The following is a 26,719-nucleotide window of genomic DNA, read 5'->3' as shown; positions in this document are numbered from 1 at the left end:
GCACCGAAATTTCAGAAGGTGTGGGAGGGTGAGCCGGGAGGGCTGAGATATATGGTGGGGGTAGAATGCAGGTCTTCCCTATGCCTTGCACTAATAAATTGACCGACATGAACATTATTATACTATTGCATGCGGACCTTATGTACGCACCACTGATGAAGTTATACCTGGCACTGCCACTTGTTTGTATGTTTATTAAGCTTTTGTTTGAAAACAATAAAAATATGTAAAAAATAAAATACCTGTTACTGCATGAATGGCACAGAGACCCACTGTCTCCTGAAGCCAATATCTTTGTTGGCTATATGGGGATTTTAAGAAACAACTGTATGAATGCCACTAGAGAAGTGGCTGGTGTTTCTGACCATTTACTGTTGCCATACTTGCATGAAGCGCAGGACCCATGGATGGTTCCATCTCATTGCAGGGAGGAACCGGCACAGAAGAGAGATGGAAGCCTGCAGAGTAATGTAGAGGATGTAAAGTCCCCCTTCGAGGCAGAGCCGGAAAGCAGCACTGTGCACACGGCGTGGAGATCCCAGGAGCCAGAGGACCAGCAAAGCACTGCTGCCTTCGAGGCCGAGAGCCAAAGAACCTCTGGCCTGCTGAACGAAGAGGAAACTCTACCGCACAGAAAGTGGTGGGCTGGCGCCTGCTGAAACTGACGCTGAAGTCCTGCCGAGCCCCAACAGGAAGAAACAATGCAGCAAACCTCTGCGAAGACTGGAAGGAAGCAGAAGTCATGGTTCTCCACTGGCCGAGGAGACTTCTTCCCCCAAGGAACGCTGCCGCAACGAACAAGGGACACAGTGCTTCCAGGGAACCAGGAGCAGTGTGTCCTGGTGATTCCCGAAGATGCAGTGAGAAATCAGATATCCCTAGAAGGGGTTAGAAAGCAAATACCGACAGGCTGGGTGGCAAAGAAGATACTGCAAGGCGTGGTGAGAGACAAGGTATCGCAAGATGGGGTGAAAGACAAGATAGCCCAAAGCAAGATGAGACAGGAGATCCTGAGACATGGCGCGAGAAGCCGGACACCAAGGCGATGTGTGAGGAAAAAAGCCTCCCAAGCACAGACAAGGAGGTAATACATCAAGACACAGTGAGAGACACTATTTTACGAGACTGAGTAACTATAAGCCGACTACAAATGGCAGAGCCCATTATCCAAGGAGGAGAGGAAGAATGAAGAGACATTGGGCAAACCTGAAGTTTGAATTGTATTACTGGGCAAGTGGCCGGGAGAAACCAGAGAGACATGGGGTGAGGCAGAAGCTAGACACAACTGCCAAGGCTTTTTAGAAACTACTTACCAGACCGGTCTTGGTCGAGTTTGTGTTAATCCTTTTGTTAGTGGAAGAGACAGGATTCATGGTAGATTAGACTTTGGCCATAGGATATGTTATGTTTATAAGACATCCTCACAAGCACCCTTTCTTATTTTCTTTCTAGGTTTGGGTTAAACCTCTTTAGAGGTAGGGATAGGATATGCCTTACTTTCATTCGATTGATAAAGGTTGGTGTGTAAAATTACCTCTTGTCCGCCTCCTGGGTCTGACTTAACACAAAGGTAATCTACCATAAAATGTTGTGTCTGTTCAATCCCCCCTTCTACTGAGACTCTCTGCCACCACCACCATTCAACTTGGTGAACATCCTCGGGCAGAGGTCAGCCCAAGTGGCAGAACTCGAAACTGATAATGAGAACCTGCCAACAGCGAACCTTAGGTACTCTGTGCTTGTGATGGATTGACACATGAAAGTAAGGTTTGGGTCCATTTGACCTAAAACATCTGACCTAATTTGACCTTTACTTTGGTCTAAAGTGCGGGGGGAGACACCCTGCAATCCCCCCACTTCACATCAACCTAATTGATAACTTTACCCACTCCCATATATACATTTAAATAAAGTTGACCAGAAAAAAAGGTTAAACAAATGTGATCAAATAATTTTAGGTCAATTATGCTAATACCGAAGGTAAGCATCCTGAAGGTCCAAGGATACCCTCCAGCCCTGAAGTTGGAGGGCCTTAAGGATCTGAGAAAGGGTAACCATCTTGAATTTGTCTCTTAAGTCCAAGATGGGTCTCAATCCTAACGTCCTCCTTTGGGATTAGGAAGTAAGGGGAGTACCAACATTTGTTTCTCTACGCTACAGGTAACTGTTCTATAACACCTTTCTCTAGTAGGGTCATGATTTCCTGCATAAGGAGCTGATCTGGAACTCTGAAAGAGTAGTTCCCCGGGGGATGATCTGGAGGCCTTTTTAGAAAGGGAAAGCAGTAACCTGGGCCACTGTTTCCAATGCCCATGCATCTGAAGTAATACCCCGACATTCTTTAAGATGCTGTGACAGGCTGTCTCCCACCGGGGTCTTGTGGACTAAGGCCTCAGAGGTTTAGAGGCGGCTGATGCAGAAGCTGATGGTAAAGGAGCTCCTCCTTGGGCAGTCTTAGCACCTCTTCCCCATCCACCACGGGGGAATCTTTTCTGACCTCTTTGATTCGACAGTCCTCTCCCTCTTGGAACTGAGGAGTAATAACAAAAGGGCCTGCCCCTCCAAGGTGTACACGTGGGGCGAGTAGGCGGCTGACTGATTGTTGCACCAAGAGATTTGACTGCAGCCTTGGAGGTATGCAGCCTCTCCAGGTTCTCGACAGCCTTGCTCCGAAATAAAGGAGTGCTGTCAAGGGCATGTTAAGTCTAGACTGTACATCTGGAGCAAATCCAGACATTCTCAATTGGGCAAATCTGTGTGTTACAGTGCTAGCCACCATTGCTCTGCTAATACTGTCCACATAGTCGAGACTAGTCCGGAGGGATTCACGCATTGCATCTGTCCCTTCCTTGACCACGTTTAAAAAAAGTCTTGTTCTTCCCAGTCGGGGATATGTGCAGCTGCCGTTGCAATACAATACCATAAGGTGAAAGTGAATTTGGCTAACGCACATGTGGCATTTGCTGATTTAAGGACCATACTCCCCGCAGAGAAACCTTTTCTAGCCCACGCGTCATAACGCTCGTCATCCCTGTACAGGGGTGGGAGGTATACTTTGGTATGCCCGTTGTCTGGATGTAGAAGTGGCAGCCTGAACTACCAAGCTTTCAGGAATTGGGTGTTTTGTAGATAGTACAGGTCACTACTTTATTGAGCAGGAGCTTGTAAAGGTTTTGAACAATCACATTTGAAGAGTGATACATCTTGTTTAGCATATCCAAGTGCCAAGTGAAAGACTTATGGAGTGAAGAGAACGTTGTATTATATTTGGAGCAGAATTTGGATATTGAAAAGAACTTTTTTGATTGGAACTTTAATCTGGACAATCCTGCATTAATCTTGGGGAAGGTGGATCCGACCCAGGTTACAAGGATACATGTTTACAAAGTTTATGTTTGCATAGAACTATTATATTGTTCAGTTTGATTGGCCATATGATGCCTGTGTGATTTTGATATATGTATAAGTCTGAGGGACAAACCTTTTTAAAGTTTTTTCCTTTAGTCTTAGTTTAACAGGTACTGGGAAGGAGGGACGATCGCCCCAGACCCCCAAGCGCTTTCGGATGAGGCAGAGGCCTGGAGGCGTGCAGTAGGGGCTCGAAGAGGGTGGTGCATGCTTCAGCTTCAAAATACATTGGGAATCAAACACCCTCTTAAATAGTAGCAGCCATATTTATATTGAGGCCTAGCTTTGCATTGCAGCCAGGGCCGCAGGCCCAAGCCACACACACAAACACACATGCCCCTTCACCTGCCTCTCTACTTCAAATAGTCTCTGTTAACTAACACCATGCTGCAAGTTATTTTGGCCTAGCAGGGCCTGGGCTTTGAAGGGGCAAATTAGCCTGGAGCGAAGTATCGGTCCACAGAAGGTTCTTGGATTCTCCCAGGGCTCCCAAAACTCCTGCCCCCCCCCGCACACTTCCTACAGACAAAGCACTCTGGTTTAGGGAGAGGTCCAACAACCCCCCCTGCACTTGGGAACGGGGGCACCCCAAACAGACCCCAATTCATATACCTTTCCCTCATGCTTGCATGTTGACTCGCAGTACACCTTTGTCTCATGCCATACTTCTCAAAACAAATGCTCGCCAGAAATGTTCAATTTTTCATAGGAAATCTCAACAAGTAATCCGGCACAATCAGACCGACCAAAGATTAAGTCGGAATGATCAAAAATAGTTCAGAGGATGACAACTCTCCCTGCGATCTTTATTTTCTTTCTTTATTTATTTTATTTATCCGTATTTGTTGAGCGCACAGCAGATCGAAGGCATCGTGGCGCTTGTTACAGTGTTGCTTAAACTTAGTTACATACATTTCAGGTCCGTGGTGTTACACTGGACGAAATTGTTCTTTAGTTACAAACATGCAATTGAGCAGGTGGAGAACCAGGTGAACCAAGTTAGTTGAAAAGGGCAGTTTTGAGTTTTTTGCGGAAGTCTCCTTCAGGGGATGTTTCAGCTCTGAGGTCAGTGGGCAGAGAGTTCCAGAGCTTAGGTGCGAGGAAGGGGAAGCCTATGCCTCCTGCCTTAGTTCTAATGATGCATGGTATGGTGAGTTGATTATTGTATTGAGATCTGGTCGGTCTGGTGGATGGAGTTTTGCATAATGTGTCAGATAGGTAGGATGGTGCTGAGCAGTTGATGCATTTATGGGTGGATGTGAGAATTTTGAAGGCGATACGATCCTCGACAGGGAGCCAATGTGCTGTCCTCCTGGCTTGCGTGATGTGATCTCTTTTTGGTATGCTGAGGGCTGCTCTAAGAGCATTGTTTTGAGTTGTTTGGAGCCTTGCTAGGGTTTTTTTGGATGTGCCACTAGGAGCGCGTTACAGTAATCTAGTTTGGCTCCTATGGTAGCTCTGGCGACGGAGAGGCAATTGTCCTGCGTAAGGAATGGCTTTATAGCATTGATGAGTTTGGTACTCAGTGCGGAGGCCGAGACTATGGCGCTGACTTGTTTGTCCATAGATAAGGTGGCGTCTACATGTACCCTTAGAGTTTTGACTGAGGATAGGACTTGGATGGTACAGTTGTCTATGTTGAAGTTGAGGTACAGCGGGTTCAGGTTGGAGAGTGTGGATTTCTTGCCTAGGATAAGTATTTTGGTTTTTTCCCCGTTCAAACAGAGGCCATTACTGGCCATCCATGCTTGTATGGTGGAGTAGATTTTCTATAGGTTAGTGGCGTCCTGATGATAATTTCCCATGAGGGGAAGGAGAACCTGCGTGTCGTCAGCGTAGTTTGTGTAAGTGATCCCTAATGCGTCCAGTTTGTCAAAAAGGGGTTTAGTAAAAAGATTATAGAGCGTGGGGGCAGTACAGGAACCTTGTGGGACGCCACAGTGGATTATGGAGGGTGCTGCGTGAGCTGTGTTCGAGAACACTTTCATAGCTCTGCCCTCTAGGAATGAGGTTACCCAGGATGCTGCTTCCTTTGAGAAGTGTGCAGCATGTGTCAGATGAGTGGTGAGAGTGGTGTGATCTACCAGATCAAACGCGGCTGAAAGGTCAAGGAGAAGGAGGAGAGCAGGCTTGCCTTTGTCCAGGATGTGGGTGATTTGGTTTTTTTTTTTTTAGGTCTAGAAGGGAGGTTTCAGTTCTGTGTCCCTTGCAGAACCCGGATTGTCTTTTTCCTAAGATTGCATTTGATTCAAGGTAAAGTTGAATCTTGTTTGTGGGCGACCTTATCAAGTATTTTAAGGAGGAATGGGACTATTGTTATGGGCCGGTAGTTGTTGGGATTAGCGGGTTCTAGCGTGGGTTTTTTAAGAGCGGGCGCACCCAGGCCTCTTTAAGGTTGTCTGGGACTATGCCCATTTTGAATGACGCATTGATGAATGCCGTGATGAGTGGGGTGAGCTGTTCTGCACAGTCTTTGATGATTTTAGGGGGGCATACATCACCCTTGCATTGCGAGGGTTTGAGGTGTCTTAAGATTTCAATGACTTCAGTTTCAGAAAGTTTTTACACTTGGTTTAGTTTGCGCATGTGTGCTTTGCTTAGGTAAGGTACTGAAATGGTGAGATATCTTCTTTTGGAGGAGGTTTATTTTTGCAAGCATTGCTGATTGTATGACTGTGCACCATGCTTCGTCTTTGACAATCTCATCAGGGCAGGTGGGTGGTACGGTTAGTTCCTTAAAGATACTGAAGAGTTCTTTAGAGTGAGATTTGGCAGCAGAGATACGGTGGTTAAAGGCTTCAGATTTTGCAAGGAAGATGGCATCTTTGTATTTTTTTGCAATGGATTTGAAGTTACATTTTGTGGTGTCATCAGGGCTACTACACTGCCAGTTTTTTTAGTGCCTGGCGTTTGTCCTTGCGCAGAGCTTGGAGTTCCTCTGTGAACCAGGAACTGGAGTGGAATGACTTTCTCTTTCTTGATTTCCAGTGGGGCAGCAGTGTTGACAGCCATTGTGATGGTGTTTTTGTAAATTTCTGTGAGGATGCTAGGGTCTGTGGAGAACGGGGGCTCTAGGCATGGCAGATTAAGGAGTGCACGGACGTTGTCTGCAATACGTTTTTTAGCACTTCTGGCTAAGGTCGCCGGTGCCGCGGTAGGCACTTTAGTGCTTACTAGGACCGGGATGTCGAATAGGAGATGGTTGTGGTCAGTCCAAGGGAGGCTAATAGACGTGATGTCTGTGTTACAATTATGGTCTACGATCCAGTCTAAAATGCGTCCTTTTGAGTGCGTGGGTGTTGTGATCTTTTGGGAGAAGCCTAGGTCGTGGAGGTCTTTGGCTAGAGATAGCCGTTTTGTCCTTGGGGTCATTGAAACCTAGGCTAAGGTCTCCTATAAGTAGAGATTTAGTGGATTTTTTGATATTGTTTCCTAAGAGGTGATTGACTTGATTTATGAAGTTGGTGGTGGGGCCAGGTGGACGGTAAATGGTATGAATATTTATTGTGCTGTTTGGTGAGAGTGCTAGCTTGACTGATAAGATGTCGACATTTCCTTCCTCTTGGTGTGGTATGGTATGGTATGGTATGGTATGGTTCTGACAGGACGTGTGTCTTTGTGAATGAGGGCTACCCACCCTCCTTGTTTGGCAGACCTATCTGGTCTAAGAATGGCCTACCCTTGTGGTAGAGCTAGTGTTATGGCTGGGCATGAGGCTTCATTAAGCCAGCTTTCTGTGATAGCGAGAATGTCTAAGTTATGGGTGGTTATTAGGTCATCTATTTCTAGGGCGTGGGCTTTGAATCAGCAGTAATGCTGCAGCAGTAGACTGCACACTAGGGAAGAGCGCGGAGGAGCCACAATAGCCATGTAGCAGAGAAGCTGCTCACCTTCAGCTCCCAGACTAGAATGAAAGCCACATTAGGATACTAGGGAATCCCTATGCCACCAGGGACAATCCCACCGAACTCAAACATCATCTTTAGAGAATCTTATCCGTAGGGAAGGTGTGTACGAATGAACCAAGGTAGACTGACATTTGGAGCTGCCATTTTCATGCAGCAGCTCCAACAGAGATAGGGAGGCGGGACTTAACAGGGATTGTTATGTATTTCTTGCTCCAACACCTACCAGACGGGGGTTACAGCAGGTGGATTGGTCAAGGACACTTAAACAATCGCATGGCACAGGGAAGTGTACAGCAGGGAAATGGAAGTAGAAGGTTGTTCGGGTAAGGTCAGATGAGGTGGAAGTAGAACAAAAAACCAGCAGGCGGAAGGAAGGTGCGGTGGAGTCTAGAGGCATTTAGTAGATGGGTAGGTGTTGGCTTAGTGAGTGCAAGCATACTGCAGCGCGAGTGAGCTTGTTAGTGTTGCTGGTGGGTTAGGAAGGTTAGTGTAAAGTGTTTTTGAGACGCGAATGATTACAGGCTGAAAGGCGAATGTTCAAGAAATAGTGGGGGAAGAGTAGCAATGGGAGAATGATGGTAGTGGAAGGAGGAGGAGTAGCTAGTTGAAATGGGAAGGGAAGTAACATCAAACAGTGGAGGCAAACGTTAGAAGGGGTGAAACATTGGAGGGACAGGTGAGTGGTGGGAGGGGCAAGCGGATGGATGTAGTATAGAGATTATAGAGGATGAGTTAAGTGTGGGCGTGCTTAAACCATCCTTATTTCGACAAGAGTATGGGAAAGCCAGAATCCCATTTGAATACTAACAAATAGACAGTAATAGGGGCAATTAGTATGTTCCTGACAGAGTCTAGACAGCCGGGGTTTCAGCAAGCATCCCGAGTGTAGGACAAGTGCTTAGATAGTAGCGGTTACCGCTTGGTAGCACTAACTGGGATACGGACACCTGGGTTAGGGAGACATGGCTGAGAGAAATGGACGACTCTATGGCCCTCACAAATAAAAATTAAAACCCTTTAAAGGTTTTGTATGATTTTTGGCCACCTGTTACAAAGGTCGACAGGACTCTGATTCTCTGGAAACGATTGGCCTAAAACTGACATCTACCTCCTTTCTTCTAAGAACCCTTCACCAGTTGAAATACAATACATTATGAACTGTGTTGGCAGTGTCGTGGCCTGTTAAACAACATTCTCCAGTCGCAATTTCTACCTAAAGAAAATGCGCATGGCTTTGTAATATTTGACCTAAAAATAAGTAATTCATAGACAAATGCTACGCCCTGAACTGAAAATATGTCACAGTGTTTAGATTCCCTTCACAGAATACATGACTGAGAATTTTGAGGCCAAAGTTAAACAGAAAATATTGTATCATTTATTTAGTATACATGGTTTAACATTAAAATCTTTATGATCAACAGAAAAAAAATATCTATACAATATAAAATGTCATCGCCACAATCTAAAAAAATATTTTTCACCAAGAAATTCATATATTATTGATAAAAGGTGTATTACTGCAATTATTATAGAAGTTTGATTCCCATTCAAAAGACAACACTACAATCTATATATGGTGATTTTCTACTCACCTTGTAACACCTGTATTTGTAAAGCACCACAAGCAGTATTGTCATGACAATAATGACACTGATCATTATAGTAGCATTGAGGATGGAGTTGAGGGCTCTCTGTCCCACAGTGTCTGTGTCTTCTGTGAATGGCGTGTAGATTCTAGACAGAAATATAAATAAATGTGTCCGTTTTATATGCCTTAATGAGAATATATGCACTGCTGACCTGTATATCTCGGAATTCATGTATAGCATTAAGAACCACAAACAAGGCATTTAGTTAACTTCAACATTGCTTTTGAAAGAGTTCCTTATTCTTATAGATTATCTCTGTGACTTAAAAAGACTTCATTTCAAGAGTTCAAGACGTAAAATATTGAAATCTCAAAGTGTCAGTTGTGAGGCATTGTGGGGTAGCAAGCAAGTTTGCAAACAACCACTGCCTTCAGCTCCTTTAAGCTGTACACATTCGCTTATCCACTCCTGCCCACGTTGCCACCCCTCACCCGTGACAGGACCCAAAATGCAGCCACTTGGCTTTGCCGTTAATGATGGCTGACCCTTTTAATCTATCCCTCTCCCTTACACTTGGAAATAATGTTAATTTACAAAGCAGCATTTCAAAGAACACAAAATAAATTAATAGAGTCCATTAAAATTTGTGGAATTATGCAAAGGAATTAAAATATGTGAAAGACGTTGCATGTAGCCCAAATTTGCTTCTGCAAATTAATTTCCAATACCAACTCTGAAATTCGGAAACACTTTCCAAGCAGTTTTCAGCACGAGTGAACAGCCGGGGAGGCAGGATTCTAATGAAAGAGCCCATATTCTGTATGAAAGAGCAAAGAATGCCAGCCTCTATCACACATGCACAGCTCAGACAATACTGAACAAAGAATGTGTGATCTGAAATCATTGCTGTGTCCACCACTGGATGCCGTCATCAACAACACAAATGCCTAATCTGTAGCAGCAACTGGAATGAACCAAGTGAGCCTTTGTGAAAGGCATCTCTCCTCTACAAGTTGAAGCACTGGAAAATATCAGCAAAAAAGCCAAAACTAAGCATCATTAATTTCAGATACCAAAAGAGGGGAATAAATATCTTCATTGAATGGTTCAAAGTGTTCTCGAAGTCAGTGAGCAACTCTTTGGCAACCCGTAAATTGGCGGGACATTAGTTTTATATGTATACTGCGATAGCTGCCAGGCTATCAATCGTCTGCAGACAATGGGCCTCATTACGAATCTGGCGGCAGCCGTGCCGGTAAAACCGCCAGGCTGACACCAGACTCGTGATGATTTACCACCGCCTGACTTGCCGGAATTACCGGGGCATTACACCCCCGGCGGTCCGGTAAATCAGGAGGCGGCATTCCTAAGTCCCCATTCCCATTTAGGACTCAATGCGAATAGGGGCCACTCAAACACCTGTGGGCGGGTGCCGTTCCGCCCGCCAGGGCAGACCTGGCACGTGGAAAGACAACCCACCCGCAGACTCGTAGTTTGCCGGTCTGGAAACAACTGTGCCGGTAAGCTTACCGGCACCGTTGTTGCCGGACCGGAAAACTTGTAATGAGGCCCATTACCTTCCATGAAATGTAGCTTCCTGTTGGGATCCCCAAACGTTTTGCTTTTTATTTTTTAATCGGATCTGAACTTTTTACAGTGCAGTGCTGTCTTCACTACACTGGCCTTTTCTTATTTTTCATGGGAAAATCAACATGTCCTTCAGGCTGCAGTACTGGGAAACATGGTTTCCCTTAGTCTTTTTACTTTGTTGCCACGTTTGATAACGAGGATTTTTGGATACATTAGTTGTGCCTAAGGGACAAGCTTGTGGCAGCAGTTATTTTGCTATTTTTTTGTGTATTTTTATTTAGCCTTACTGCGTTAACAGTGTTTGGCTACCTACTGTGGCTAGTGTCCAAACATGGCCATGCTACGAGGTTTGTTTGTCCCTTGGCCATCTTTTCACTAACCCTTCTTCCTTACCTGCGAGTACAGGAAATTCCTTATATGGACTTCAAGTGGCTAGGAAAGCTGAGGCTTTTTTCAGGCTACTTTAAAAAAATATATATATGATTTCATAAACCTTTCATTTGTACTTATCAAAATTAAGCATACATGATTTCAATATCAGTATACAAGTAAAGTTAATACAAACAGTCTGTATTTCTACTAAAGATCATAGCCTGTTTAGGTGTAGCTATGCGTCTTTTCCATGAATCAGTCTTCCATCCGGACGCTCCTGGGGTGGATTCAAATGACATCATGCCTTTTATGGTTCTTTGATGATGTCATTCCAAAATGGAACTATGGAATGACATCATGAAATACCTTTTCATATGAATTATGGCTATTATTGCCCAAGAGTATTTTTGCCCATCGCTCGGCTGAGTCTAGTTGTGTTTTAGGAAAGGTGTACATATCCCTAAATAGATTTCTCTGGTCAGTCCGTGCTGAGCAGATCATTACATTGTGTCAAGTTTCTGTTCCAGTTGGTTTACAAAACCGGCAAAATTGTTGATCTTTAGGTATCAGCTTCCTATTTGCCAAGATATCGAGTAGGCAAGATATTAAGCGTAGTCTCATGAACGAATCTTGTATGTGCCCCACTGGGAGCATCTTTAAATAGTTTGGAAGATCGTGAGAGCTCTCGTGTCCAGTTCACAGGGAAGGTCTTGTGAATATTGGGATTTAAGTTTCATCGTTAAGATCCAGTCTTTACGAGCAAGTTTTATTGATATCTTGGCATCAATTTGTTTACTTTCAATGACATTTTTTTCCATGTAAGCAATGCTGCGTTGTTACTTGTGAGGGGTTTATCTCGAAATATTTCCAATGCTGGGGAATGGTGATCAATTAGGATTTTTCAATATAGATCAAGCTGTTTCCAAATAATGATAGATTCTAGAGACTGGATTGCAAGTTTGAAACGTATGCGAGGCATCGGGAAAGATGTTGGAAGGGATAGGGCCTTTCTCCAAAATATCCCTTTGACTTGTTGCCATGCTGTATGATCAATGTTGATTATTGTTTCGCCCCCATACATGAGTACTATTGCTGCTGCTTTCTGCCTGTAAAATGTTATTAGACGTTTAACGGAAAATGTTCCAAATTTATGATGTACGAACCGTCCTTGACGAGCAAGGGAAAGCGCCTTTGCTTACAGAAGTTGCACCCAATCTTTCTCAACTGGTGACTGGTTGTGCCACACTCCAAGATATTTTTATTGTTTTCACTTGCAGGAGTTTATGGTTCTGTAAGAAAAAGTGTGGGCTGTTCCATTTACCCATGATTTTATGGGTCAGTGTCATAACTTTTTTGAGGATTCATTTTCAGCTTGTGGGTCGCCATATATTTTTTGAGTTTAGTGAGGGCAATCTGGAGGCCTCTCAGTGTTTTTGCCAAGATAACAATGTCTGCGTACATCATGCAAGATAAAGTTGTTGCATTCAATTTCGGGGGTTCATCAAGGGTGTGTAGAGGTTTTCCTCAAAATCTGCTATAAAGAGGGTAAATAGTGTGGCCACAAGAGGGCAGCCCTGTTTCAGGCCATGCCAGGTTTTAATCGAGTCTGTCAAGGTGCCTTCTTTCGACATTCTGATTCTAGTGTTTGAATATAACAATTTTATGGGTTCTAATATATCCCGGGGGCATCCCCATAGAGCTAGCTTGTCCCATAAAGTGTTCCTATTGACCATATTGAATGCCAATTGCAGGTCGATGAAGGCAGCGTAGACCTGCGTTTTGTTCTGTGTCTCTTGTTTTATTAGATTAAGCAGTAGGAGGTTGATATTTGTTCCAACACATTTGACGAAACCAGTTTGACGACATTTCTTTTCGCTCACTGCCCAAATATTCAGTTTTTCTAATAACAAGTGGATCAAGCAGGGCAATTGTACGATAGTTACAAGGATCTTTTGTCGAGCCTTGCTTGAAGATGGGGATCAATATTGCTAACTGCCAGGAACTGGGAATGGTGTTTGTGTGGGCAATTAGCTCAAAGATATTGCCACATATTTTTGTCCAAATCTCTGGATTGCGTTTGATGATATCGTTTGATAACCCATCGGGTCCTGGGGCTCTAGATGTACTTAGTCTATGAATTGCTCTTATGATGTCTCTATCCCATGGTATGATCCACTTTGTTTTCTGCTCTATGTGTGGCATTTTATCCCGATACAGCCTTTGTGTAGATTTCTAAAATGCTTGTCCAGGCAGTCTCTGGTATGTCGGAGATCATCATGGTTTGGCAAGGGGCTTGGAGATTTCACAGATTCCATAGATCTTTAGATCCATAGTAGAGATTTCAGCATCCTTTCCGCATCATATTGCTGTAACATCATTCGCATGTTTCTCATCCAGTTTTTCTGGCGCTGTTTCTCCAGTCTCATCTTCTGATATTTGCCACAGAGATTATGTTTTATTTGTTTTAGGTTTCTCTACAAGTCTCTTTTTCCTGCAACTTGTGGATTCTAAGCATGCGTATGAGATATGCGTAGCGTTTTCATTGATTCAGTTACTTGTTTGAAAGGACACAGCTTCCAGTCATAGTTTATTTTCTGTGAGGCTTAGAGTGTTGACTCCATGAAGATTGCTGGCAAATTCTCCACTTGCCATTGTGTTATTTTAAGCCTGGTCATCCCAGTATTGAGTTACATAAGTGGAAAGATGATTTTATCATTCTGTATACTTTCGGTACTCCATGACCGTATCATGATGTAGTGATTGGTGTTAAGTGATTTGAAGTTTTAAGCCTTGCAAATGTTGTCGTTGATACTCTTCGAGGTGCAATTATAGTCAATTATAGCAGAGGAGGTACTACAAGCTCATGTAGGGGGAGGGTAACCTGTTTTCTCGTCTATAATGTCAAACCGGTGCAAATTTCTATTAGCTATTTCTTTATTCCAGGTCCGGGCTCGATGGGGGAGCTTGGCTTCTTCATGCGTGTGGCCTGCTGGATCGAAGTAATTGAGACTGAGGTCTCTACATATAATGAATTCTGTAGAGGGGTATTTCTCAGTGGCACAGTCTATAGCAGAGAATACGCCATCTATGAAGGTTTCATCGGCAATTGAGGCCGGGTTCCAATATGTATTCATTATCCCCAAGATTCCTTTGGCATTCGTAAAATGTTTCTCGTGGGGATTTTGTTGAGCTGTTCGTAGGTGTTGGACTATAGTTATTTGTGCCCACGCATTTATGTTTACTGCTTCGATTATTTCAAGGTTGACTCCAGTCTTAATTAAAGTTAGCAGGCAAGCAGAAGGGCTTGCCTTTAGAAATTGGAATCGCTGGATTCATCAGAGTAGTAAAGCCATTGCAGACTGGCTGCTTACTAATCCAAGATTCTTGTAAACATGATTTGGTAGTTACCAAATTCTGGGTATTTCATATGAAAGAGATGCGCATGCCCAAGGTGTTCCATGAGCATAACGTAAAAGTGTCACAGAATGGACTGGTTAGTTGTTAATGCTGGTCATTATTTTGTCCTGTCCGACTTGCTGTATCCTCCATATCTCTCCAGATAAAGTGTTTTGTATAGGCAGAGTGTTGTCTGTGATTATTTCTTCCATCGTTAAAATCTCTTTGTAGCTGTAGTTTTCTGTCGAACTGGTCTGTAAATGCGCTGTGTTCTTATTGCATTTGTTCAGTTGTTGTGGCGAGTAGTCGCGAAACATGGTTTGTTCCATTGCGTCTTCTGTGTATGTGTCTTTACTTTCGCCATTTATTGCAATAGCAAATCCTAATTGTTGAAATTGCGTTTTATTTTCTATCAATCGTTTCAGGGTGTTCAGGGCTGAAAATTCGATCCTCACTTGATCTAATCTTTGTTCATCAATAAATTCAACAATTTGTATATCTTGTAATTTCATTGAGATAAGTTTAGGAATGGCATGCAAGAGGCAAAGAACGTTTGTTCTGTTAAGAATCAGTCCCTGTGTTTGCTGGGCTGCTCTTTCCAACATCAACCTGTTTAAAACCATAAGTTTCATGGGATCAACAAAGTCTGGAAGTTTCAGTTTACCCTTGGGTGTTATCATAGAAGAGACCCTTCTTGATACTTGTGGTTCCTGTGATGTGTTATCTGGTAGCTCATTTCACAAGTTCATTTCCACTTGTGTTTGACTATTGAGAGTCGCCTGTTGTATTAAAGTCAAGGTCGGTGTCAGAAATGTCTTTGCAAGACAAATCAATTGTTGAATGTCGTCGCGAGTGTCCCTCTTCATATTGATATATGATAAGTGAGGTGCCACTTAATTGTATTTGGGCTTCTTCCGAGTTATCTACTTCCTCATCCATGTAAATTGACATGTTCATGCTAATATCTAATTGTGATTGCTCATTATGTTGTATTGTCTGCTGTGTATCTAGATTTATAGAAATAGAGGTGTTTAATTGTACTGTTTCATGTTGCGTCCTTTTTTCATTGAGTGTACCTTCTTTGGTGTTAGATTTTTCAGTACATATCTGAGGTGTGGTGAGGTTTCTCAGGAACGCTTGTTATCCATTTTGTCTTTTTGTTGAGCTACGTGTAGTTTCGACAGAGGAGCCTTACATTTTTTTTCAAAGATGTCATGATTCTCTGGAACATTTCTGTTTCATCGCTTTAGGATGAGTGCTCTCATCTTCAGCATCGTCCAAGGTTAAAGGTGACTGAGTTGCTATGCTAATGCTGTAGATTATTCATTGCTTAGATCAATCAGATTTCCAACAGGAGCGATAACAGTACTAGCTTTACTACATAAAGCAGTAGTCCGTTTCTCAGCTTTTGCGTCAGGGAGTGAGCTTACCGAACCTATCGATTCTTGGATTGTTTGTGAAATTCCCTCCTTCCGTTCAGTTATCAGCCGATATGGACGGGTTGCTTCGATGTTAACTGTGCTCATCATAGAAATAAGTGCATTAGTCATTTGTGTTTTGTCTGCTCTATCATTTCTTGCAAGATCAGCTAAGCGTGTTTGCCAGATCTTGCTTGCTTCAGCTTCAAAATTAAGGCGATCTAAAATTTGATTCATAAAGTTTTCAATATGAGTTTGTTTAGAATGAATGAAAGCAAGAAAGGTCGCCAGGTCATTTAATGTGTCCACGTTCGTTTCTTTTATTTTCATAAACGGGATAAGTGACCGAGGTAGTTGCTATAAGCATATTTTGTAGACCGAGGCTTGCAGTTTCAATCGAGGGTTGTGGACAGTGTGGTGCTGCATCACATGTGCACTTGCTGTGTATTTGGTCTTAGTCTCTCATCAGTCTCTGGATTGTTATCCCATGGTGTTTGAGGTCTTTGTCTCTGGATTTAAGTGCTTGTTTTCTCATGTGTTAAATGGTGAGATCTATCTTTCAATCTCTCAGTTTAAGGAGTAGGATTGTTCCGAGCGGTATTGGTGCAAGTGAGTTCTTTGTCCCGTGTAGTTTGCCAAAATCTTCTCTTTTTTCATGATTTTGCATCAAGCTCTCTATTTCGGTAATATCAAGAGAAAGTCGCGCCATCCAGGGATTTAGGGAGGTAGTAGTGGGCTGAGACCACGATTCGGTTTGTCTCTGTCTCTCACAAGAAGTTTGCCAACTCCAATTCACCCGTTTGGCCTTTTCTTTTTGGGAGATGTTTTTCAGGCATGTCTCTGAGAATACAGGTTGCACTTGGGCAGATAGGAGAGCATCCGGCCGTTCATCGTCTCGGGCGTAGGGCAAACTAGAACTCTGCTCTTCATTTGGGGTTTGAATCATTTGATTCTCCAAAGCTGGAATGTTTGGATGTCTCCACTCCAACTTTCAGCCTGTTTGATTCCAGTATGCGGTGGAGGTGATGTTTCTTCTTTATCAGCTCTTTTTGTAGGGTTCAAAGTTTGAAAAATCTTTATTCTGCTGGTTGTGTCCAGATTTATCAGCGGAACAGTTCTTTGATGTTGACAGTCCATCAAATTCCGGTATTGATTTTTTCCGTTCCTCTCTACTGCCTTGACTTGTTGCCTCTGTATTTGTTATTTGGTGATTTGCCCCATCGTTGTTCCATTTAGTTTCATCATCTGGTATTGGGGTAGTAATTGTTGAGCTGGAAACACTTGTCTGTAATTGATCTGCGTGCATTTTTGTGTGCATAGCGCCTGAATGCGCGCCTGAGGGCTTGGGTTGGGTTATTTCCATTTTTGTAAGTATTGGGCGTTTGGGAGACGGGGAATCTGCTGTCAAGAGTCTTAGTCCTTTTTCTTGTCCACGGCACCAGGCAAGCACTCCATGTGGTCACGTGTCAATTGCCGCAAACACAGTCGGGCGTTTCCAGGTTGTCGGAAGACATTACACTTAAATCAGAAGCAGTTAGATGAGGGTTATCTTCATACAAAATTCTTCCGTTCGGTATAGTTGAATGAGCTTGTGCCAAAATATGTCTCGGTTTCAATGTTGGCAAGATTAATACATAAGAGTATGTATATAAAGCACACGTGGGTCAAAGGCAGGAAGCCTGCATTCCCCACGGCGCAAATGCTCAGTCGCAAAAAGGACTCAAAGTGCAAAACGTGTATCTATCTGGTGGGTACGTTTTCAAATTCGTTCAATGGGTCCAAGGGCAGCCAGCAGCGCGGTGGACCCGAGCGGGTAAGGGGTAAACTTCAAAATTACAGGGGCAAGCGCACACAGGGGTTCTCTCCTATGGAGCGATGTCAATCCTTGAGAGCAGGCAGGGGTACAAAGCTGGTCACATGCGCACAGTTTACCTCTCTTCTCGGGTGCCAGCAGATTGCGGCCAGTAGCAGGAGCCGAAACAGAGTAAGAGTCTCAGGCTAATAGTCCAGGAATCCGGGAGCCTGGCCGTTCACAGACTGCATACACTGCGCTCTAACTCACAACCTCACTCTGAGGCGTGCTCTGCAGAGTGAATCAGTAGTAGTAGGTTGCAGGGTCCGCCTCAGCTCTGCCTCCAGGAAAGAAAACAGTGAAAAGACCAACATTCCAGTGCACAGACTGCGCTCTCACCCACAACCTCTCTCCGCAGGCTACTGCAGGGCTGTGTGCGTTTGCTGCTAGGAAGCTGGTTGGGACTGACTGTCTGGTCCCAATCCACAAACATGTTTCAGTGTGTTTGAATGTTATTCTGTGAGCTATGCTACCAGTGGTCCTGATTGGACCACTGCTGCGGTGTGTGTGTGTGTGTGGGCCAGATCTTCGATTGGCTAGTGGGAGTTTCGGCTCTTACCTGGATTCTGGCTAGTAAGAGGACTCCTGCAGCCATTTCAGAGAGATGCGGGAAGAAACCTGAAGGAGCCAAGTAACCTGTCCAGCTGAAAGATGTGTAAGGATACTGTGGACCCATTGGGAGAAGGCCTGCCGACCAACTTCTGCTATTGTCCTGGAAGCGCCCTGTCTTGTAGGTGATCTTCAGAAGTCCTGCGAAGGAGCTTTGACCCTTGGAGTGCAGGGAACATCCATTCTCGACGGCAGGTGAAGAAGAGCCCTCGGAAGTGCCCCTGGCTCACCCAGTGGCTGCCCAGCTCAGAGTCTGAGCTACTGTGCTGCTGACATCACTGTTCCGCGTTGAGACCCAGAACTTTGGGGATCGACAGCTTGTGCTACAGGACTCATGTCTGCCAAATTTCATGGTTCCAGAAGTGGACCCGAGATAGGAGGTGAAGTTGGACCACAACAGTTGTGTCCGCCTGAGTCGCTGTGCATCAGTGGCCGTCATCCAAAACAGCTTTCCTGCATCCAGTCCTGTGCTGAGAGGGGGCCTCAATCGAGTTCTTCTTCATTCTCCGTCCTGAAGAACTTGCACCAGCATTTGTCGCTGACCAGAGAAGTGCTCGAACCTGAAACCCCTGGGGATCAAGAATCGGAGCTGAAAGCGGGAAAAGTCACCTTTGACCCTCTTCTAAAGACCTGCCAAGTCGTAAGGAGAATCAGAGTACCGGGGGGCAGGGGCAGGGGTAGGGAGGGAGGGATGGTGGGTGAGTTGTATCAGTACTTACCTGAACCCCCATCCCTCTTTTTTAAAGTTTGGTAACTTTTAGAAACTTTCATAACAGTTTGGCTTTGCCATTGCTTGCTTGTGGAAGCATTCCGAAAGTGGAGAACAACTTTATTCACTAAAAACATTCTCTACCCCTTGGAACTCTTCATTGGACCCCAGAAGCCCTCCACTAACTTTTTGCCGTCTAGCAAAACTGTTTGGTCACAAGGCCCCATACATCGGAGAGATGGGTTTTTAAAGTTAGTGCTGTATCTCTGTGGACCTGAAGTGCTGCATACAAATATTTACCTTACTTTGAGGGGTTTGTTATGTATTTTGCCCTACTTCAGTGATTGTATATATGTATCATTTATTTAGTTTGGGTGATAATATTACATGTTAGTGCTCGCGCCTGCTCACTCACTTTCACCAAGGATACGCGGCCCTCTCTAATCTCTCTGGTTCCATCCATATACATGCCGCCACCTGGGCCAATACCCTTGCTACCGCCTAACACGCTGCCTCGATCTGCGCCGCCTACCAAGCATGGCAAGGTATTGCCGCCATCTGCTTCTGTCATACACCCATGGGCCTGCAACTTCGCCACCAGAAGGTGCCTGCATCCAAACCTTTGCATCACCTCACTATGGCAAGTATTTTGCCCAGCACTTGACAATTCCTCACAGACATGGCTTACACCCACACGCGCAGTCACACCTCTGCGTACCGAGACCCTCAACTGTATCAACCGCACACATAATGCAATTGCCTTTTGATGTTACTGATGGCACTGGACCTGTAACTGTGCCTGCTGCCCTCATACCACAATTGCCATGTGATGTCATTGATGCTACTGCCGCCCTCATACCGCAACTGCCCTGTGATGTCATTGATGTGACTGCCGTGCTCATACCGCAATTGCCCTGTGATGTCATTGATGTGATTGCACCTGTATCTGTGCTAGCCGCCCATACACCACAGCTGCCTTGTGATGTTGTGGCTACTACTGCACCTGTACTTGGCCATGCTGCCCATTTAACGCAATTGCCTTGCAATGCTGTTCTGTCATTTGCTGAAAGCCTTGCCCTTCCCTTACCTAAGCTCACTGCACCAGACCTTCAGGACACTATCCTCTCCCACTACCACCTTGTTCACCCTGCCGGATGTCCCTCTTAAATGTGCCTTGATCAACTCCCACTCCCTACCAGCACACGCCCTAGATGTGCAAGACCTTATAAGTAGAAACAACCCCGACCTACTGTTCCTCAAAGAGACTTGGCTGAATGAGACATCTGGCCCTGCCCTCTCCCTCGCCATTCCAAATGGTTACACCATTTATAGACAAGACTGTTCCTCTTCGAGGCGGTGGGGTAGCTGTCGTCGCCATGGAGACTATCAGGAGGATTCAAGGGGAACTTGGTCAGAATTCTGACTACCTTCTGCTCAAACTGAAGCTTTCCCCCAGCTGTACCATTGCCCTCCACGTTGTCTACTGCCCTCCTGGCCCCACCACTGATTTTCAGGAAGCCTTAATCCACTCGCTTTCAGATAACCTAAAAAGCTCATCCAAAGTCATACTCTTGGGTGACCTTAACCTAGGGCTTAACGAACCCAATGATCCCCACGCCACTGCCTTGCATAAAGCGCTCTCCACCTTAGGGTTCTCCCAAGCCATTTCTAAACCCACCCACAGTAAAGGCCGAATGCTAGACTGGGTGTCCCACCATAACTGTTCCCTCCTTGTCAAGGAGATTACTCCCATTCCATGGACTGACCACCAATGCATTAAATTTGGCATCTCTAAAGGGCCCCCCAAGCCAACCATGCCTCTCTCTGCTGCACTTTCGAGAAGCTATTGGCAGCTCACGAAGGAGAATCTCACCCAACACCGCATGGTGCCCGCACTACTGCCCTCCTTCTCCAATGACCCTGAGGTACTCGCCAATGCATTCAAAAGGATCATTACCCAGGCTATCGACACTGTGGCTCCACTTACCTTCACAAAAGCCAAACAAGTTAAGCATTCTAATGCCTGGTACACCCAGGAGCTCCTGGAGTTGCGTTACAAAAAAAGGGCTGCGGTTACTATGTGGAAAAATAACCCTAGGTACACTACTAAAGCAGCCACCAAGGCTAGGACTAAAGATTATAAAATCGCCATCATTAAGGCTAAAGCTTCCTCCTTCAACACAAGGATAGTGAATGCCAAATCAGGGACAAAAGAAATCTTTACTATCTTCAGAGAGCTGGAGACCCCTGCCTCCCCACTCTCCTAAAGGATGAGGCTTGGTGTAATAAAATCCAATCTGCCATGTTGGATAAGCTGGACACCTTGCATACCAAAATCCTAGCCCACCAACAGGCACTTACCCACCTGATAGCCAACGTTCACAGCAGCCCGTCACCAGTAACCCACTAAAGCCAACAGCCAACGTTCACAGCAGCCCGTCACCAGTAACCCACTAAAGCCAATTCCCGATGTTTGAATTTAAGGATATGAGTGAACTTGAAGTTATTGCCCTCCTCAAATCCATGAATCCGTCCAACTGTAAAGGGGGCGCCTGCCCGGCACAGGTCATTAAGAACTGTGCCCCCTCCCTTGCCCCTCTTATCACTGCCTTTATCAACACCTCTTTCCAGTCTGGCCGTGTCCCAACTGGACTTGAGGGAGCGCAAGTTTGTCTGCTCCTTAAAAAACCTTCCCTAGACCCGTCGGTCCCAGGGAACTACAGGCTCATTACCACTGTCCCCTTCTTATTAAAAATCCTGGACAAAGCAGCCTACCTGCAAGTGCAAAAATTAATTGAGGACAACCATCCTCTTGGTCTCCGGCAATCCGGGTGCGACATTTCACCGAAACGGCCCTCCTAGAACCTAAAAAACCAAACTGATGACCTCGGACACGCAGGCAAACCTGCGCTCCTTCTCCTGGACTTATCCGCTGTCTTTGATCTGGTGGATCACAAGACCCTCTGCTATCACCTCTCCACCGCAGCTAACTTCTCCCCAAGGGCCTGTGACTGGATAACTTTGTTCCTGCAGGAAAGCGCAGTGAAGGTCTTCTTCAAATCCTCTTGTGCCAACCATAGCATCAAGAAATGTGGGGTCCCACAGGGTCCATGCATTGCTCCCACCCTACCTATTCACAAAGCATCTGTTCAAAATCCTGGATGCCCTGGGCATCTCATAAACAAACTATGCTTATGACACCCAGGTGCTCATTACCCTCTCGGGTGATTACCTGTCTGACCTGAACACCCTCAATTCCATCTACTCAACAATCCAATCCTAGATGGCAGAAAACTGGTTATGCCTCAACGGTGAGAAGACCAAACTTCTGTTAATTGGCTCCCCGTCCACCTTGGGCAAGTTGGACAAGCAATACAGCTCTTTCACCGTTGATAATATCCCCATGACGGTCTCCCAAGCGGTTAAGACCTTGGCCGTTTATTTGGAACCTAACTTAACCATGAACAGGCAGGTTAATGCCATAGCATCTTACTCAGCGTACAACTCCAAACTTCTTAATGCAGCGAGAACGTTCTTATACCAACAGAACTGACTCACCATCACCAGGGCAATAATTGGATCAAGACTGGACTACTGCAATGCCCTTCTTGCAGGAACTTCAGGCAAGAATCTTGTTAAACTGCGACTAGTTCAAAATAACGCCCTTAGGGCTGCCACAGGCTTCTTACGCAGGGATCACATCTCTGAGGTCAGGAGGCAGGTCCACTGGCTGCCAGTTAAGGAAAGGATTGTTTTCAAAACCCTTGCCTTGACGCACAAGTGTCTCCATGACCTGGCACCCCCTTACTTGGTCCAAATGATCTCCGAACCCACTGCCTCCAGGCCAGCCAGAACGGCATACTCTAACAGGACAACAGTTCCCAAAACACGCAGAGCTCGTGCGGGTGGTACCAGCTTCCAAACTATGGCCGCCACCTACTGGAACACCCTCCCTCCTCATATCAGGCTAATTGACTTTCATGCAGCGTTTCGGAAAGCCATCAAAACCAGGCGCTTTGTATGACCCTGCACGTATTTCTCCTGCATCTACCTTTGTATATGTAACCAAGTACCCTGTACCAAGATTACTTCTGCTAGGCGGCATTCCTGTAACCCTGAATTAAGCCTGCTTATGTTCCTGTTATAGCACCTGCATTCCTTTGGGCTAGTAGTCATTTCCAATAGTGTTATATGGCCATAAATAAATATGAATTTTTATAACGGTTTGTCCAAGTGTTTGTCCAAGTGTGTTCCTTGACTTTTCACTGTGTGTACTCATTGAGGACCCCTTTACCAGGCTCATGCCTCCTGAGACTTCGCCTTGCCCACTCCTCTAGCTACCTTGAACTGGTTTGGCTACAGCTGCCAGAGATGTCCCCGTTATTAAAGTAGGCTGGCCTTCCATACTTCTGCCCACCAGTCTAGAGCATAGAAAATCATTCCTAACAGTGTCTCATGTAAACATTTTCATACAACAAAACATTTCTTTTATGCGACGCAAGAGCTCCAAGTCCATAGCCCTACCCACCCTCCCCAGTTTGTTCCCACACTCCCTAGCTTGTTCTTTGAGAATTATACTTTGGACCAAACATGTAAATATATAAACTGTATGTCAATATTTAAGAGATAGTTCCTATATTAATTTTGTGATGTTTTACGCATTATGTATTAATGGTAACACCAAAATAAAGCTTCTTTGACTTGATATATAAACCAATGCCACTATAGTTTTGGTGGAATTTTCCTGAACAACTTGTCTCTTAAAATCTCATTAACCTTCACATGAGCTTGTTCAATTTCTGCTATGGCGTTTCCCCAATCTACATTTGTTTCATTTCTATAGATTGTTGGGAGCATGTCTCTGTTCGGCTTATGATGTGCTTAGCTTTTAACAACTTGCTTTGGTTAACCTTCTTAGAGAGGTGGGATAGAAACTCAGTACAGCAAGTTGTTTCGGCTTCTGTCCAAAACAAATTTTCCACTCCAGGGGACTTTCCATGAGTTTTGAATATGATCATTTCTTTCATATAATTACATGAAAAAAGACACTGGACAGTACAATTATTATTGAGGTTTCGATTCCAGCTCTTTACGTAATTTAACCAAACAGGATGACTTAACACAATTTCCTTTTCAAACTTAAACTTCGGTTTGCATATGAATGTGCCATTTTTCCCTCATAGAAGTCCCTGCAATTTGTATATAGTAGTTTGGATGATGGCACTGGCGGAACCTGAAGTAATCCCTTCTCTACACAGAGGATAGCACAAATATGCTGGGGAATATATATGCTCTAAACTCTGGTGGAGGCGATTTCTTGGATGTGCTGGGTAATGGGCTACATGGAAAACTAGGGAAGCAGATAATTCTAGGGGTTGGCTTCTACATGGTACAGGACTCATAATCGACAAAATTGGGTGGAAGTTCCAGTTCAACCGTCTGAAACGGAGCGGGGATAGGTGCTTTTATGCACTCGTTACACCCCAAAGATTCATGGCGTGCTAGCAACCTGCTAACTAGAGATAATGCTCATTTCTCTAGCCCTCAGGGAACACACTCCTGTAACAAATACGTTTTGATGTCTTGCCACTCCTTACACATGGTTCTAGAAAGAGGTACAGGTGAAATTGTGTGCAGCATATTTCCTTGATCATGATGGAAGCTTAAGGCTATATACCAGCCTGCTGTCTGACAATGTTTTTTTGAGAGAATCAAGGCTGTATTTTAGCTATTCATAAAGAAGAATGTGTACTCTGTCAAAGAAGACATTGTGTTTTGGAACTTGCTTAACTCATTTATTAGAGGGGAGATCATTAGCTTTATAACAGGCAGGAAAAGGGTGGGCATGGGAATACAGTGGATCAACAATGGGGGGCTGTTCTGTCGTATAACATTTTTAGGGCCTATTATTTGACTTAAGTAGGCCTAGGTTATTTTTATTATGTCAGGAAAGATACACAAACACTATAAATGTGAGAATGTACCAAAGGGAGTTTCAGACACACATAGATAGCAATTTTACAGCTTTTATAATTTATTTTGCTGCTGGATGCAATTGGTAATACTGCATCAATAATTTTTTTTAAAAAATTTAAAAGAAGAGAAGGGAAAAACGTTTTTTGAAAGAACACTATCAGAAAATGCAAAAATACAGAGTTTATAAGGAGATTAATTATTAATCTTGACTTTTCCTTAAGCATCTGTTTATGACAAGGTAAATTTAAAAAAAAAAAAAAAAAAAAAAAAAATACATGACAAAATAGTGTTCAAGAAGAAACACTGTGAAACCACCACCTTAGTGACAAGTGATTAGCATGTAATCTATACATGACAACCAAGACATAAGCACTTAATGAGAAAGCTCTTGGGTAGGTGTAGCCAGGCTGGAGGGTGACCTAACAAGTGGTCGACGTCTAGATATTGATCTAAAAAGAAGTAGGGACCAGAAGGAATTTGGAGGTGCTGGTCGATGAGACGTTTCGGCTGGATGCCTTCATCTTGGGCCTGGGGTAGGTCTCCCTTGGGGGCTGCAGGACTCCCTTTGACTGGAATAGCTGTGACCTGCTGTTATGCCAAATGATTTAGTTTTCTGTTTTCCGGCTGTAGGTGACTTTGTGCGTTGTAACTGAGCGGTGAGGCACAGGAAAAAACGCGCGGGGTTCCAGTGAGATGGCTGCTCACGAGCACTTGGAACAGCACGTAATGGAGGCTGGATGGGTATTAGTTCCCATGATTGACTAACATGCACGTAACATGCACCTTGAAAATGAAGATGTGGGCTCACTGCATGCTAGCGAGTGTAATCGCGTTACGAGGCTGCGACTGGAGAATACAGTGACCAGTACACCTAAATTGGGCAGGCATTAAGGACATTCAAGTCTCAATTCTTTAGAATAAAATGTATTCATTTTATTTATTGGAAATTTGTATGGCACCTATACACAAGTGTTTCCAGGAGCCACAAGGCAAAAAGGAGGTTGGGGGGCAGAGGAGAAATAAACGGTATACTTTGCCATGTGACATTCGGATCATGAAAGTGCAGTGTCAATAGGTGCAGGTCAGTGCGGAAGGGCTGTGATAAGGGAAAGGAGGACGGGAGAAGTGCAGGAGGAAGGGGGACCCAGGAATGGGCAAATGTTGAGGGGAGCCCAGAAAGGCAAGTATAACTGGGAAAACCAGGGGTAAGGGTCAACTAGTGCGAGGACGGGATGGACCAGATTCAGGCCGGCCAGGGAAGGGTGCCTGGTGGAAGTTGAAGTTCTGGTAAGGGGTGCTGGGGCATGCCGGCCGAGGGGGGCCTGGCCCCTGTAAGACTCATAAGGGACCAGGCACCAGTCTCGGCGGTAGGGGGACATTAGTAGGGGAGAGGGAACGAGGAGGAGAAAGGTAAAGTCTTGAGACATTTCTGGAACTTAAGGAGATCCGGCTCAAGTCTGAGAGGGACAGAAAGGCTGTTCGAGACGGAGGCTCCTGCCGAAGAAAGATCTACCTCCACTCTCTGCTTGGAGAAACATCGGATCTGCAGAGAGTTGGAGCTAGAGGACCAAAGGACTCTAGCAGGGGGGTATTTAGGGAGGGAAAGTTTGATGTAGCGGGGTCCCGGGCACCAGAAAGCCTTGTGGAGGATGGAGAGGGTCTTGAATTTGATCCTTGCAGGCACCGGGAGCCAGTGGAGAGATTTAAGGGCTGAGAGATGCAGTCCCTGGGCTTGAGGCCAAGGATAAGTCTTTCAGCCCTATTCTGGATTAGTTGAAGAGGGCTAAGGGAGGAAAGAGGCAGAGTGAGGAAGTCCAGCCTAGCGAGAACCAGAGCTCTGGAGACATTGAGCTTCTGGAAAAAGGTGAGGAAAGGGAGAATACCTCTGA

General features: G+C 44.8%; 1 protein-coding gene across 4 annotated transcripts in view; it reads right to left on the bottom strand.

Moving 5' to 3' along the window:
- Positions 1-26,719, bottom strand: part of PSEN1 (presenilin 1) — an 855,645-nt gene that overhangs the window by 583,729 nt on the left and 245,197 nt on the right. For all 4 annotated transcript variants that reach the window (XM_069638637.1, XM_069638636.1, XM_069638638.1 and 1 more), the window contains exon 4: positions 8,912-9,053. In XM_069638637.1, the coding sequence (XP_069494738.1) occupies positions 8,912-9,053 (142 nt within the window). The remainder of the gene's footprint in view (positions 1-8,911; positions 9,054-26,719) is intronic.

Source organism: Ambystoma mexicanum, chromosome 14, assembly GCF_040938575.1.
Source record: "Ambystoma mexicanum isolate Mex_15411 chromosome 14, UKY_AmexF1_1, whole genome shotgun sequence".
NCBI classification, from domain to species: Eukaryota; Metazoa; Chordata; class Amphibia; order Caudata; family Ambystomatidae; genus Ambystoma; species Ambystoma mexicanum.
The sequence above is the reverse complement of the archived record's forward strand: the minus strand, read 5'-3'. Positions and strand labels throughout refer to the sequence as shown.